Source organism: Magnolia sinica, chromosome 16 (assembly GCF_029962835.1).
Source record: "Magnolia sinica isolate HGM2019 chromosome 16, MsV1, whole genome shotgun sequence".
Lineage (NCBI taxonomy): Eukaryota > Viridiplantae > Streptophyta > Magnoliopsida > Magnoliales > Magnoliaceae > Magnolia > Magnolia sinica.
The window spans coordinates 64,785,431-64,800,772 of record NC_080588.1 but is presented as its reverse complement, the minus strand read 5'-3'; the positions used below and the strand labels follow the sequence as shown (position 1 = coordinate 64,800,772).

General features: G+C 41.7%; 1 protein-coding gene across 1 annotated transcript; it reads left to right on the top strand.

Moving 5' to 3' along the window:
• The first annotated feature begins 1,543 nt into the window (after nucleotides 1-1,543).
• LOC131229223 (receptor protein-tyrosine kinase CEPR1-like) lies at nucleotides 1,544-14,124 on the top strand. Its single transcript, XM_058225117.1, has 3 exons — nucleotides 1,544-4,072; nucleotides 5,059-5,732; nucleotides 13,983-14,124. Exons 1-2 carry the CDS (start codon nucleotides 1,594-1,596, stop codon nucleotides 5,451-5,453), a joined length of 2,874 nt encoding a protein of 957 aa, XP_058081100.1. The 5' UTR covers nucleotides 1,544-1,593; the 3' UTR covers nucleotides 5,454-5,732; nucleotides 13,983-14,124.
• Nucleotides 14,125-15,342: the final 1,218 nt, after the last annotated feature.

Sequence of the window (15,342 nt, the reverse complement as noted above, 5' to 3'; positions counted from 1 at the left end):
GAGATCTGTACGAGATCTCAACCGGAGATCTCGAAAGATCACCACGACACACTCGGGATACGATTTCCTCTACAAAACGCGCGCACTTACTAAATAAGGATATTGCCATCTATGTCACCGCCCCTTTCAACTATAAATAAGAGTATTTTCAATGGTAAAAAGTACGCATACATTACACCAAAAAACCCCACATTCTACCAGACGTAGCTTGTCTGTCTGACTTTAATATTGAAAGGTCCCCTGTTGCAATTAGAGTTTTCATTTTCGTCTCCTCTTGCAGGTCTCAAGTGGTCTAAGGAGGACGCCTAGATTTCTACACCAGTAATAAGTAAGATAGCGTATAGTAAGTATATTATCCACACTGTAGGTTAAAAGAACATCAATTTTTTTCATCACAAAGTTTCGGTTATTCTATTAAATAAAAGTGGAGTCCATCGTATACCTATCGTTCCAAGTGCCGCTTCACATTCACAGCTTACCCTTGAATGATTGCATATACGAATCAAATCATATTCGAATCCAGTACCTCCTCCTGGATAGGACTCTTGTCCTTTGCTCGAGGGACTGAAACTGAGTTCTTTTATTCGGGTTGGCATATGGGTATTGTCAATATCCAACTGGACCCGAACCCATGGACCAGTTCCAATCCTCGTTTCATCATAGGGTGACCTCAAAGGAGGCCATCTGGTCTTTGGGCCCGGTCCATCACGAGCTGAGGTGGGGCCCCCACCGCAAGTCCCGTTGGGTCCTGTTGGATCCTAATGTTCAGACCCGATTATTAATTAGCCTCAGCTCTGATCAAAGTCGGATGAAGTATGCACACTCATCACAGTCACACAACAGCAGTGTACATTTCTAACCTATGTAACATCAGGCTCGACGTACCAGGACCCATGGATGGTAGAAGTTATGGTGCTCCTTGTTGCACCAGTTCACTTAGAACAGTCCAATCAATTGATCTGAACCATCCATTAGGTTCAGAACACATTTCATACACTATCCCAAAAAATATCACTGATCAGATGATCTAATCCATACTTAATTTGGCCTTATTTTCCGTAGCCGTCCCTTTTCTAAGCCACAGATGGGATGGTTTGGATTGCCTAACAAAAGTAACTCTATAGAATCAAAAGCAATCCATGATTGCCCCTAGCAAATAGCTGGATCAAATTGTTGATTGGACTTATTTATTTGTAAATAATCCTAACCGTCAATATTTAACATTATTGATTAAACGGTTAATAATTGTCAGATTAGTGTGATCTTTTAATGGCAACCCATGAAATATCGTTGGACCTAATGAACAGTCTAGATCAATAGCTTGAACTGTATGTGTGATCAATAGCTTGGACTGATCATGTAAATGCCCTAATTGTGTCTGAAGACCCGGTGGGTACCCGATGAGTACCTTAACCTAATCAGATCCGGGTCGATGAACTCTAACCGGGTCCATTGACATCCTCACGTAAAAAAAAAAAATGCTCCTTTTCCCAAATATATAATGCGATCCCTCCATGCACCTCCACACTCCTCTCCCTCACACATCTTCTCTTCATATCTCTCTCTCTCTCTCTCTCTCTCTCTCTCTCTATCATGGCTCTCCTTGCAATCCTCCTCTCATTTCTCTCCCTCCTCACTCTCTCTTTCCAAACACCCACACTCCAAAACCAATCCCATTTCTTCACTCTCATCAAAACCTCCCTCTCTGGTCCTTCCTTATCCCACTGGAACTCAATCTCCCACACCCAAACTCGTTACTGTGGTTACACTGGCATCACCTGCGATGGAAGCAGCAACGTTGTTGAAATCGACATCTCAGCATGGCGGCTAGTAGGCCGCCTCCCTTCCAACATCTTCTCATACCTTCCCAATCTCCGCATTCTCCGTCTAGGCTACAACAACTTCCACGGTCCGCTCCCGCCCAGCCTACTCAACTGCTCTCTACTTGAAGAGCTCAACATGACCACTTCCAATCTCATCGGAACTCTCCCCGATTTCTCGCCGTTGAAGTATCTTCGACTCCTTGATCTGTCATACAATCTCTTCCACGGAGAATTCCCGTTGTCCATAACTAACCTCAGTCGCCTAGAGGTGCTGAATTTAAACGAGAACGTCGGGCTTTCGCTATGGCAGCTCCCGGCTGAGATTGATCACCTGACCAAGCTGACGCAGTTGATACTATCCACCTCCTCGCTGAACGGCCCGATTCCAGCTTCGATCGGAAACATGACCTCTCTCATTGATCTTGAACTGTGTGGGAATTCTCTCACAGGTCAGATTCCAGTGGAAATAGGGAAGCTGAAGAGCTTGCAATTTCTGGAGCTTTACTACAACCGTCTCTCTGGAGAAATCCCCATTGAGCTTGGAAATCTGACACAGCTGAAGGATGTTGATATTTCCGTCAATCGGTTAACTGGTACTATACCGGAGAATCTTTGTACACTTCCGAGACTCGGAACATTGCAGATGTACAACAACAGTCTCACCGGAGGAATTCCGCCAGTGATCGGTAATTCCACTTCGTTGTATCTGCTATCGCTGTATGAGAATTCACTAACTGGCATAGTTCCACCCAATCTTGGGAAATTCTCAGATTTTATTGGGTTGGATTTATCAGAAAACCGTCTCTCGGGTGGATTGCCACCTGAGATTTGCAAGGGTGGGAAATTGCAGTATCTTCTTCTATTGGACAATCAGTTCTCTGGTGGGCTGCCAGAGAATTACACAAATTGCAATTCTGTGGTTCGGTTTCGAGTTAGTTCTAACCGTTTGGACGGTCCAATTCCAGATGGGATTTTGGGGCTACCACATGCTTCGATTATCGATCTGGGCTACAATCGTTTCGTGGGACCGGTTCCAAAATCGATCGCAAATGCTACGAACTTATCGGAGCTTTATATACAGAGTAATTGGCTTACGGGTTCTTTACCACCTGAAATCTCGTGGGCTAGCAATCTGGTGAAAGTTGATCTCAGTAACAATCTTTTGTCGGGTCCAATTCCATCTGAAATTGGCAATTTAAGGAAGCTGAATCTATTACTGTTGCAAGGTAATGGACTAGTTTCTTCCATTCCAGAATCTCTTTCTTCATTGAAATCTCTCAATGTTCTCAATCTCTCAAACAATCTCCTTACTGGGAAAATCCCTGAAAGCATCTGTAACTTGCTTCCAAGTTCGCTTGATTTCTCAAACAATCAGCTTTCGGGTCCCGTCCCAATTCAGCTGATTAAAGAAGGATTAGCAGAAAGCATCTCGGGCAATCCAGGACTCTGCACCCTCGTTGATTTGAACTCTTCACTCCCATCTCTCCCCCCATGTCGACTGCCCAATACCCAGAAAAAGCATAACAGCATTTGGGCGGTCGCTGTTTCAGCTGCAGTCGTGATTCTTGGGTTTCTCTTATTCTTAAAACGCTGGTTTGGTAGGGAGAGAGTGGGGATGGAGCAGAAACTGTCCTCTGCTTCGCCGTCCTTCTTCTATGATGTCCAAAGCTTCCACAAGCTGAGCTTCAACCAGCATGAGATTATTGAGGCCTTGGATGAGAACAACGTGGTGGGCCATGGTGGATCAGGGACCGTCTACAAGATTGAATTGAGCAATCGGCAAGCCGTTGCTGTGAAGAAGCTGTGGACTAGAAAGACAAAGGACCAGTCACCAGATCACCTGTCCGTAGACAGGGAGCTGAAGGCAGAGGTCGAGACGCTGGGGAATATCCGTCACAGGAACATTGTCAAGCTCTATTGTTGCTTCTCGAATTCAGACTCGAATCTGTTGGTTTATGAGTACATGCCAAATGGAAATCTATGGGATGCGCTTCATCAAGCGAAGGGATTTCTCGATTGGCCCACTCGGCATAGGATCGCGCTTGGGATTGCACAAGGCCTAGCTTACCTACACCACGATCTGTTGCCGCCGATCATTCATCGGGATATCAAGTCGACCAACATACTCCTCGATGAGGATTTTCATCCCAAAGTTGCAGATTTCGGAGTTGCTAAGGTCTTACAAGGAAGAGGAAGAATGGATTCTACAACCACTGTCATCGCTGGGACATACGGCTACTTGGCACCTGGTAATTAAAATCTTGACTCGATCAAATTTTAATTTAAATTGCAATTCATTTGGGTTGGATTTGGTTGAAGTTTTTGTGCAAATCTCCTATATCATTTAGGTAATATTGATCATCTTTGGACTGAATTCTCATTTCAAAGCTTCTAAGATTCAACCAAATTGATATTCTTTAAATGCTGAATCTTTCATTTAAATTCCCAAATAATCTCAATCTCGGTACTAAATTTCGGGTGCGTTTGGACGTGACCCAAATCGTGAGTGAAACAGATATTTTAGTTTCAGGCCTTCCATGATTCAACCAAAGTGATATTCCTTACATACTGTATTAACTTTTACTTCAAATCCCACTTAATCTCAATCCGAAATTTGGGGCGCGTTTGGGCATGACCCAAATGGTGAGCCTAACAGATTTTAGTTTCATGGCTTCCATGGTTCAATCAAATTGATATTCTTTACATCTTTCATTTCAAATCTTGATTGATCTCAGTTCAAATCATTTGGCCGTGACGCAAATCGTGAGCTGAACAAATATTTTAGTTTCAGAGTTCCTGAGATATATCCAAATTAATATTCTTCATATGCTGTATCTTTCATTTCAAATTCCAATTGATCTGAGTCGTCTGAAATTTGGGGTGCGTGTCGGGCCGACCCAAATCCCAAGCAGAACAGATATTTGATATTCTTTGCGTCTTTGATTTGGGGCGCGTTCAGGTCCAATTAGGATATTGATTTGGGCAGAAAAACATCTCTCCTGTCTAAATTCTTTTCGATTCCAAGAGCAGTTGATATCGATCTTTCTTAAGTTTAGCCATTTTCATTTGAATGTTGATTTAGTTCACTTATGACAGCGATGTCAATGAAAGTCCAATACTTATGACAGAGTAATACTTGTAATTTCACTGCAATTGACGAAATTTCATTGTATTGTTGTATAATCCATCTAACCAATTTAAAATTGGATCGGTTTCATGCAAATTTTCACAACAGAATATGCATATTCATCCAAGGCGACAACCAAATGCGATGTCTACAGCTACGGAGTCGTGCTAATGGAGCTAATAACCGGGAAAAAACCCATCGAGGCAGAATTCGGCGAGAACAAGAACATCATTTTCTGGATATCTAAGAAGGTTCTGACCAAAGAAGGGGCAATGGAAGTCTTAGACAAGCGATTATCGGCCCTGTTCAAGGATGAGATGATCCAAGTGCTCCGGATTGCAAACCGTTGCACTTGCAGCACGCCCGCTCACCGCCCAACAATGAAGGAAGTAGTCCAGCTACTGATCGAGGCGGACCCCAGCAGGTTCGACGCGTTCAAATCGTGGGACATGGTCCAAGAATCATCACCCACCATTAAGGCCAAGAACCCATCTGATCTTTGATCAGATGATGAGGTTTTTGTGGGGTTTTAGGATAAGTAACATATAAACAGTATGTTTCTACACTAAGTACTGGGAAATTCTGTTAAACAGCTCCTCTAGCATATGAATATATCAATCTAGACTGTCCAGACTGTGGGAACCAATGTGGCCTGGAAAATGCACTAATAGGGCGATCTAAACCGTAAAATCAATTGTATTATCGGTCTGATTTACTCACTATGATCAGAGAATGGGGCCCATGGTTCGGACGATCTGGATTGACATAAACGTTGAAAAGTAGTTGAAAGATGCTAGCTATCTATTCGATCCTTTTCTTTCTTTTTTTTTTCTTTTTTTCTTTTTAAAGAACTCTTGTCTGAATTTGATAGAATATGGCTGTAGCTGCTTTGTACTCACGCGCAGCATATATACTTCTGAGGCCCACCAACATATCATTCACATGCTTTTGGGAATTATATTTCTGCCTTTTTTTCTGTCTTTTTTCATGAGAGTGATAAAAAGATGGGTGTGACGGTGTGATTTGCAACGGGTATCTTTTGCATTGAGGTGGATACCTGATTTTTGAATTTTAAAGTTAGGTGGGATTCTGGTGGGCCCACCACAAGTGGGTTTTCGTGGAGTGTTCTTATGAGCCTTTTGTCTCCATTCCAGCTGCTTGATATTTTGGCAGAGTTGATGATTTAGCTATACACATCAATTCAAGCCGTCCAAACCATGGGATCCATGGTAGATTGGTCCTAACCGAAATTTCATACTGGACTGATGATTTTGTCTGATAGATGGCCATGAGATTTTGGGGTTAAGATTGGACTGAGTGATCAGGCAAGTTTGATAAACAAGTGCATGTTAATGTGAGAATAGGAAATAACACTATCCAATCTCTGTTATTTAGACCCTGTCATACCGCCAGCAGGATCCAATCATTTGGACGGGTTGGATAATTTCCTATGTAATGCAAAGTAAATGTGCCGTCATTACGATTTTAAAGTACAATTTTAAGGTGGTTATTTAAAGAGCTCAAAGAGCTAAATCTAAAATTCATAATCATTATATTTTTACATTATAAAACCATTATTTTGCCATTGATGTTTAGGAGAAACAAATAATGATAGCAAACTCATCATTGCATAATGTCATCACGAAATTATTAGTGTAAGTAATCCATAAATGGTAATTGGAAAACCAAACACACTAAGTCACCGTGGAATACTTGGGTTATATGGGCCCAACTTTGTTCTTAAGGGGTGGCATCCCTTTCTTTAATTAGGTGAGACTCCTTATTTCCATACATCCCAAAAATCAGTTCCTAATGATTTATGAGCTTCCGTTGCATTAGAAGTTGGAATGCATAATTGTGTTGGTTCCAATTGTGCCCATGTTTTGGCCATCCAAACTGTTGATATAATGAGGAGAGAGGAAGAGAGAGATTACAGTAAAAAAACAATATTATGCATTTAAGTGTTAGAAACCATGGAATTATATAGAGCGGAATCAAGCAAAGTACACACAATCACATGAACAAACTCAAACAAGAACAATTTGATTTTTTTGTAAAAAAAATAAAAATAAAAATCATCGTGGAAAAAAACCACAGCACAAAGCGATGAGTAATCCACTATTGAAGCAGAATTACAAGAGATAAATGATTTTACTGATTCAAATAAGCATCGAATCTCCTTCAAACCCCATCTATGCCCTTGAACCTTAGGAATGTTTTCGAAAGTCCTAATACACGTTAGGAATGCCCTAATCCCAATTACACTCGGTATATATACTACCCAACCACTTATGCAATTTTGCGCATGCGCTCAATGGGACCTTCGATTGCATCGATAGATATCGATGACATTGAAGCTCCTTCAATGCCATCGAGTAACAACTCTAAAATAGTCCAGCAAACAAATAGGTTTTTTTTTCAAATTTTCTCGATGAGATAGAGCAAACTATTGATGGCATCGACATCTACTTGATGGGATCGAGTGGTCTATCAATGACAATGACAGACCCTATTACAGACAAATTTAAGACATCAACAACATTAAGTACAACACGTTCAACCACATTAGAAAAACTATCATCAATTATGAAACTGTGACTACCGTATTGTCACATATTACACGTGTACAGTATTGTTTGGCCACATTAGAAAAATGTCAATAGCTAGAAAACTACTAACCATCACATCCCTAGAAGTGTTTGGGAGAATTTCTTTATTACTTCCGCTCAAATTAGGCTGAGCAACGAGGCTAAATTTTACTAAAATACTATGAAACACATCACGTCCAAGTTAGGAAACTAATAACCACCACATCTCCCTTTTCGCGATGAATACAGAATGATCATCGAACATCGCTAAAATCTAAGTTGAAGGATAGATGCACTAAAGCACTCTAATCAAGCACGTGGAGGTTGTCAGAGGCTATAGAATGCTTTCTTTACTTGACAAACATTTTTCTCAAGGCGGTTGAGCAACTCAAGCAAACTGACAAGAAAGCCTCTTGGCTACACTGTACTGTCCGCCTCCAACGATTCTTCCATTTTGGCTCGATGGAGCTGAGCCGGGTTCCACTCAGATGGAAATGCATAGGGAGTCCACACAGCAAACTGAGGCCCTACATGCGCCGGACTGGCCACAAATAATAGGTACCCCCACCCCAAGCGGAGTTAGTGAGGAGAGGCAAGGGGCGAACATCTCTATCATATAACATCGGGCCAGCAGCCCCGATGTGAGGGCTAGGAGAGTCACTTTCCTTTGGCAAGGCAAGCCTATCTATTATCAAAATAGAACGGGGCTTTTACAACCAGCCTTGGAAGGTTTTGATATAAGGAGGAGGAATTCGCAAATCCTCCCGACGCAAAGCTCTCCGAAGGCAAAATTCGAGAGAAATACCTACAGATAATCATATATAATATAAAATATATAATATATATACTATATCCTATATATTTTTATATGATATAAAACAACCACGTCCAGGCCATCCATGGCCTGGACAGTCACGTGGATCAAGGGGGGCACCACACGTGGGGTGTGTCCCACCGTCTGATGGACGGTGGTCACAGCACATGCATCATGGTAGGACCATCTTATACGAATGGACGGCATGGATACAACACATACAGTGGTGTGGCCCACCGGAATGGATGGGCGCCCATGCCCGTACACCCATGTCAGCCACCTCCACAGGATCGATACCAAGACCTCAAGTGTTGAAACGAGGCATCTTTCACTCGGTCTGCCACCTGAGCTATGGACTGGGTGGGTCCCAGCATTAAAACGGGGTATCTCTCACTCAGTCTACCACGTGAGCTATGGATGGGTCCCACCGTCCTTGGACGGTGGATGCACCACACGTGTGTGAGGGTGTGGCCTACCAAAATGGATGGATGATGTGGGTGGGTCCCATGGACCCCACCGCCTGCACACACTTCACGTCAGAACACACCCAATGTCAGTGCACCCACTGTCATTCCACACTACCACTGTTAGCACGTCCCCTGACAGTTGACACTTCAATGTCAGCCTCACCCTCCTTCATTTGCGTCCAGCACCCCTGGACGGATGGTGTGGATGAATACTTCATCAAGGTGGGTCCCACATGGCCCACCTGTTTTGGATTAGCCTGATTTTTGGTGTTGTGCCCATGGCACATACCAGCCATGAAAACAGTGGGGTCCACATCAATGGATGGCGTGGAGCATGCATCAAGTGGCCCATAGGCCATCATACAAAAAAAAAAACAATGGAAAGAGAGAGAGAGAGAGAGAGAGAGAGAGAGAGCGGAGAGGGTGGAGGGGGCCCGCCACTATGGGCCCCTCTTTGATACAAAGCCTACATCAAGATCGGTCCCACATATGTGGACTATTAAATAAAAAAAGGATAAAAGACAAACATCCAAGATCACCCACCGGCTTCTTCTTGCACCTTAAGCCTCCTTAGCTCCTTAACTTTGGTTCCAACGGAGGAGATGAGGTTTGGATGGTTGAGATGGGAGATGAAAGGGTAGGAAAGGTGGGCCACATTTGTTGCTTGGGAGAGCTTGGATAGGCTTAGATGTATGATGCTTGGTTGCTTGGAATGAGTTGAAGAAAAAAAAAAGGGAGAGAGGGTTGTAAAGAGAGAGGGATGGGTGATGGATGTGGTGGTGATGGGTGTGTAAGAGCTTTTTGACTTTATGGGATAAATGTTGTAAGAAAAGCATGGGTTTGTAAGAAACTTTTTGACTTTGGGGATTGCTTGGGGATGGGTGAGAGGTGATGTGTACTTGACATGTACTTGACATGATGGGATTGATTGAGGTGACATCTCGTAGAGATTCTCTCAGAATTTGCACGCGCGGCGTTTTCCTCGCACCGAACACTGGCCCACATCTCTTGCCAGAGTATCGCCTCGATACACGAGACGCGGCATCGGAACCGCGGCGACGGCGCGGTCGCTAGGGTACAAGTCTCGGTTTGAGTCGAATCGGGAATACGGGATACGACTCGGAGTCGCGCGCAACCACCGATAAAAGATCGCGGGTCGCCAGAATTCTACCGGAAGGACAGCGGAAGCCTACGGGACGGTACGGGCTTGGATACGGGTCTTACACAAGGCAAGCCTATCTATTATCAAAATAGAATGGGGCTTCTACGACGAGCCTTGGAAGGTTTTGATATAAGGAGGAATTCGCAAATCCTCCCGACGTAGAGCTCTCCGAAGGTGAAATTCGAGAGAGATACCTACGGATATCTTCATGAAGGTTTTTATAGAGTTGCATTATTGACATCTACCTGGTGAAGCGGTCGATATCAATGATCAACAATAAAGAGAATAATTCCAATGGAGTTAATCTTGACAATAGGGAAGAATGTATCATGATAATCAATTCATGATCGTTATGTGAAGCCTTTCATAACTAAACAAGCATACTTTGTGTCGATCAATAGTTTCGTTTCATCATGGTTGTATTGATGGTGTAAACCCACAGTATAACATCCCTCGAGGAGAGAAGCTAGCTTCTAAGTGCCTTGCTGTTTGAGAGCTTGAATGGAGGAGAGGCAATTAAAATTGTCACAAAAAATAAGAGAGGAGAATACAATTACCCCTAATTTTAAATATAAAACCTTAGTACAAAATGCATTAATTAATAAAATATAAAACCTTAGTACAAAATGCATTAATTAATCAAATATAAGAGCTTAGTACAAAATGCATTAATTAATAAAATATAAACACTCATTAAAACCCAATTTGGTGTTTTTACTTTTTCTTTTTTGAAAATTCAAAAAGAAATCAATGGTAACATGCTTCCCAATGAATGGACTAAGAAATGTAATCTTAGTTCACTCAATTGCTTTGCAAGTCAACGCGACAAGTTTTTAAACTATGGTAAAACAGCTAGACATCATGACACCATTCACATTCTAATGTATCATAACAGCCTCAATTTCACCTCTTTCTAATTCTTTATGAGTGTGATGATTTTGTTGAAAGAGAAGAGAGGGGAAGGAGGGGTAAGCACTAGCTTCATTCACCACATAAGGTGCCATTGAATCCACTTGGAAAAAGGAAACCTTAGTTTTATAGGTTTTGGTGGATAGAAAAGCTTTGTTTATTGAAGGGGATTAGGATATGATAAAGGTTTCTATGATTGATAAAAGAATGGAAAGAAAACATAAAAAAATAAAAATAAATAAGCATTTGTCTGCATGCATCATCTCATCATTAGCTTGCACTTGGACCGGATGGTTAGACGGCTCTCCTTAACCCAAAACTCTTGTGGGCTCACCATTATGTTTGTACTATATCCACTCCGTCCATCCGTTTTGTCTGCTTATTTTAGCACATTAGCACAAACATGAGGGAATTTCAAAACTTGAGTGGGCCACATGAGTGAAGATTGAACGTTGTGAAACATTAGTGGGGATCACAAAGGGTTATATTTGTATTTTCCCTTCACCCAGGTGGGTCACCTTATGACAGGGTTGGACGGAACCTGAGCATCACTGTGGGGCCCCAGAAGTTTTCAACGGTGGATAACTCCATCCCCACTGTTTCCTGTGGTATGGCCCACTTGAGTTTTGGGTCTCCATCATGTTTGGGATCATGTCCTAAAATGAGCTAATTAAACTGATGGACGGAGTGGATATAACAGAAACATCGTTTTGGGCCCCACATAAAGCTGATTAAAGAACAATTAGTAGAAAGCATCTCGGACGAACAGGGACTCTGCGTCCCGATCTTTCTGAACTCTCCAATCCCTTCTCTCCCTCTCTGTCAACCGCCCAACGACCTGGAAAAAAAAAAAACAGAACAGAACAACATTTGGGTAGTCGTGGTTTCTGCTGTGGCCGTGATTCTTGGGTTTTTCATGTTCTTAAAATGCTGATTCAGTAGAGAGAGAGAGAGAGAGAGAGAGAGAGAGAGAGGGAAAGAGGTGATGAAGCAGGAACTGTCCTCTGCTTTGCCTTCCTTCTACGAAGTCCAAAGCTTCCACAAGCAGAGCTTTGACCAGAGCAAGATTGTCGAGGCCCTCAATGAGAACAACATGGTGGGGCATGGAAGATCAGGGACCATCTACAAGATTCAATTGAGCAATGGTCAAGTCATTTCCGTGAAGAAGCTCGAAACCAGAAAGACAAAGGACTAGTCACCAGATCATCTGTCTGTAGAAAGGGAACTGAAGGCAGAGGAAGAGACGCTGGGGATTATCCAGCACAGGAACATTTTCAAGCTCTACTGTTACTTCTCGAATTCAAACTCGAATATGTTGGTTTATGAGTACATGCCAAATGGGAATCCATGGGATGCGCTTCATCATTGGGAGAGATTTCCTGATTGGCCCATTCGGCATAGGATCACGCTCGGGATTGCACAAGGCCTAGCTTACCTACACCATGATCTGTTGCCGCTGACTAACATACTCCGTGATGAGAATTTTCAGCCCAAGGTTGCAGAATTTGGAGATGCTAAGGTCTTGCAAGCAACATGACCAATGGATTCTAAAACCACTGCCATTGCTGGGACATATGGCTACTTGGCACCTGGTAATTAAAATCTCGACCCGATTGAATTTGAATTTAAATTACCATTCTTTTGGATTTGGTTTTGTTGAAGTTTTTGTGCAATCTCCTATATCATGTAGGTAATCTTGATTGTCTTTGGACTGAGTTCTCATTTCAAAGTTTCTAATATTCAACCAAATTGATATTCTTTAAATGATGAATCTTTCGTTTAAGTTCCTGACTAACCTTAATCGCAGTCCTCAATTTGGGTGTTTTTGGACATGACCCAAACCGTGAAAGGAATAGATATTTTAGTTTCAGGCCTTCCATGATTCAACCAAATTGATATTATTTAAATGTTGTATCTTTCATTTCAAATCCCACTTAATATCAGTCCCAAATTTGGGGCGTGTTTGGGCATGACCCAAATGGTGAGCTTAACAGATTTTAGTTTCAGAGTTCCCAAGTTATAACCAAATTGAAATTCTTTTATATGCTGTATCGTTCATTTCAAATCCCAATTGATCTCAGTCCAAAATTTGAGGCACGTTTCGGTGCGACCCAAATCGCAAGCAGAACAGATATTTTAGTTCCTGGTGAAACAAGGATATCGATTTGGGTGGAAAAGCATCTCGCCCATCTGAATTCTTTTTCAAATCCAAGAGTGGTTGACATCGATCTTTCGTAGTTTCAGCCATTTTCTATTGAATGTTGATTTAGTTTGTTTATGATAGTGATGTCAATGAAAGTTCAATGCTTATGACAGAGTAATACTTGTAAAATTTCTGCAGTTGACGAAATTTCATTGGATTGTTGTATAATCCATCTAACCAATTTAAAATTCGATTGATTTCATCCAATTTTTCACAACAGAATGCTCATATTCATCCAATGCGACAACCTAATGCAATGTCTACAGCTACAGAGTCATGCTAATGGAGATTATAACCAGGAAAAAACTGGTCGAGGCAGAATTTGGCGAGAACCAGCACATCATTTTCTGGATATTGCAGAAGGTTGTGACCAAAGAAGGGGCAATGGACATCTTAGACAAGCGATTATCCGCCCTCTTCAAGGACGAGATGATCCAAGTGCCCACTCTCCGCCCAACCATGAAGTTATCCAGCTGATGATTGAGGCAGACCCCAGCAGGTTCGACGCGTTCAAATCGTGGGACACAATCAAAGAATTATCACCTACCATTAAGGCCAAAAACCCATCTGATCTGTGGTAAGATGATGAGGTTTTTGTGGGGTTTTAGGATAAGTAACATATGAACAGTATGTCTCTGCATTTAGTACTGGGAAACTGTTGAACAGGTCATCTAGCATATGAATATATCAATACAGACAGTCCAAATTGCAGGAACCAACGTGGATGGAAGGTGGCCCAGAAAATGCAGTGATCCGGGGATTGAAATTGTAACATCGGTGGCCATCAAACGACCAGTTAAATCATCCTATCAGCTTGATTTACGCACTATGATCTGAGAATGGGGCCCATGGATCGAATGATCTTGATTGACATAGACACACACCTTAGTCTAGCTCTTTTTTGAAAAGTAGTTGAAAGATGCTAGCTCTCCATTCGATCCTTTTCTTTTCCATTATTTTTTAGAACTCTGCTCTGAATATATGTAGCTGCTTTGGACTCACGCACAGCATATGTACTACTTTCTTTTGGGAATTCTATCTCTGGCTCTATTTTTTTCTTCTTTTCTAGTCTTTTTTTTTCATGAGAGTGATAGAATAGACGGATGGAGGGCTGTGATTTGCAATGGGTTTCTTTTGCATTGAGGTGGATACCTGATTTTTGAATTTAAAAGTTCGGTGGGATTCTGGTGGGCCCACCCTAAGTGGGGTTCCTGTAGTGTTCTTGTCTCCATTCCAGCTGCTTGATATTTTGGTAGAGTATGATGATTTATCCATACACCTTGATCCAAGCCGTCCAAACCATGGGATCCGTGGTAGATGGGATATGGCCAAAAGTCATCAGACCAAGTTGGACAAGCAAATGCATGTTAATCACAGATTACGAAATAAGATCATCAATCGATCTGTTTGTTAGACTATGTCCCACCCATAGTAGGATCTGATCATTTGAACGGTTTGTATTGAGGTGCATCCATGACAAAAGCAGGTGAGGATTAGTGCATGCATATGGGATTTTCATAATCTACTAGAGTTTCTCATGACTCTTATGAGAGTAGTGATTTTATTATTGCCATATCATTTCACGTCCTACTAAAGAAACTTGTAATCTTTATACTTTTTCATATAATTATTGTGAAAATTTTAAATTAAACAACAGCATTAGTAACAATCTCAAAATATTTTAATGATGATTTCACATAAAATAATGTAAAAATGTCATCATTATAATTTTAGATAAAACTAACGCAGAAATCAATGGTCAAATACAATTGATGTCGCTTTTTGAAGATTAACGAGAGCCTATTGCATTAGAAGCCATGATGTAGAATTGTACTATTGTACTTATGTTTTGGCCATTCAAACTGTTGATATAATGGGTCCCATAAAGAGAAATGATCTTAGTGGGCAAAGTGCATATGGGAAGTTGGTGGGCTCATGAAAGGTTTCAATAGTTGGTGTCATTATAACTGCTCCTCTTTTTGAAGTGGCTCACTTGAGCCTTGGATCTGACTCATTTTTGGACTCATACCCTAAAATGAATGAAAAATAAATAAATAAATAATGGAGGGACAACATAGATAAAACCCATACATCACAGAGGATCCCAAAGAACCTCTCCTAAAAGCACACTAATGCAGGCCATAGAATTGTTGCGTAAATCAGATCATGGGCCCTACTTGTACAAACCATGGTTCTAAAACCATGTATGGCCAGATTTGAAGTCCATCATATCAGGTGTACTCTATCAC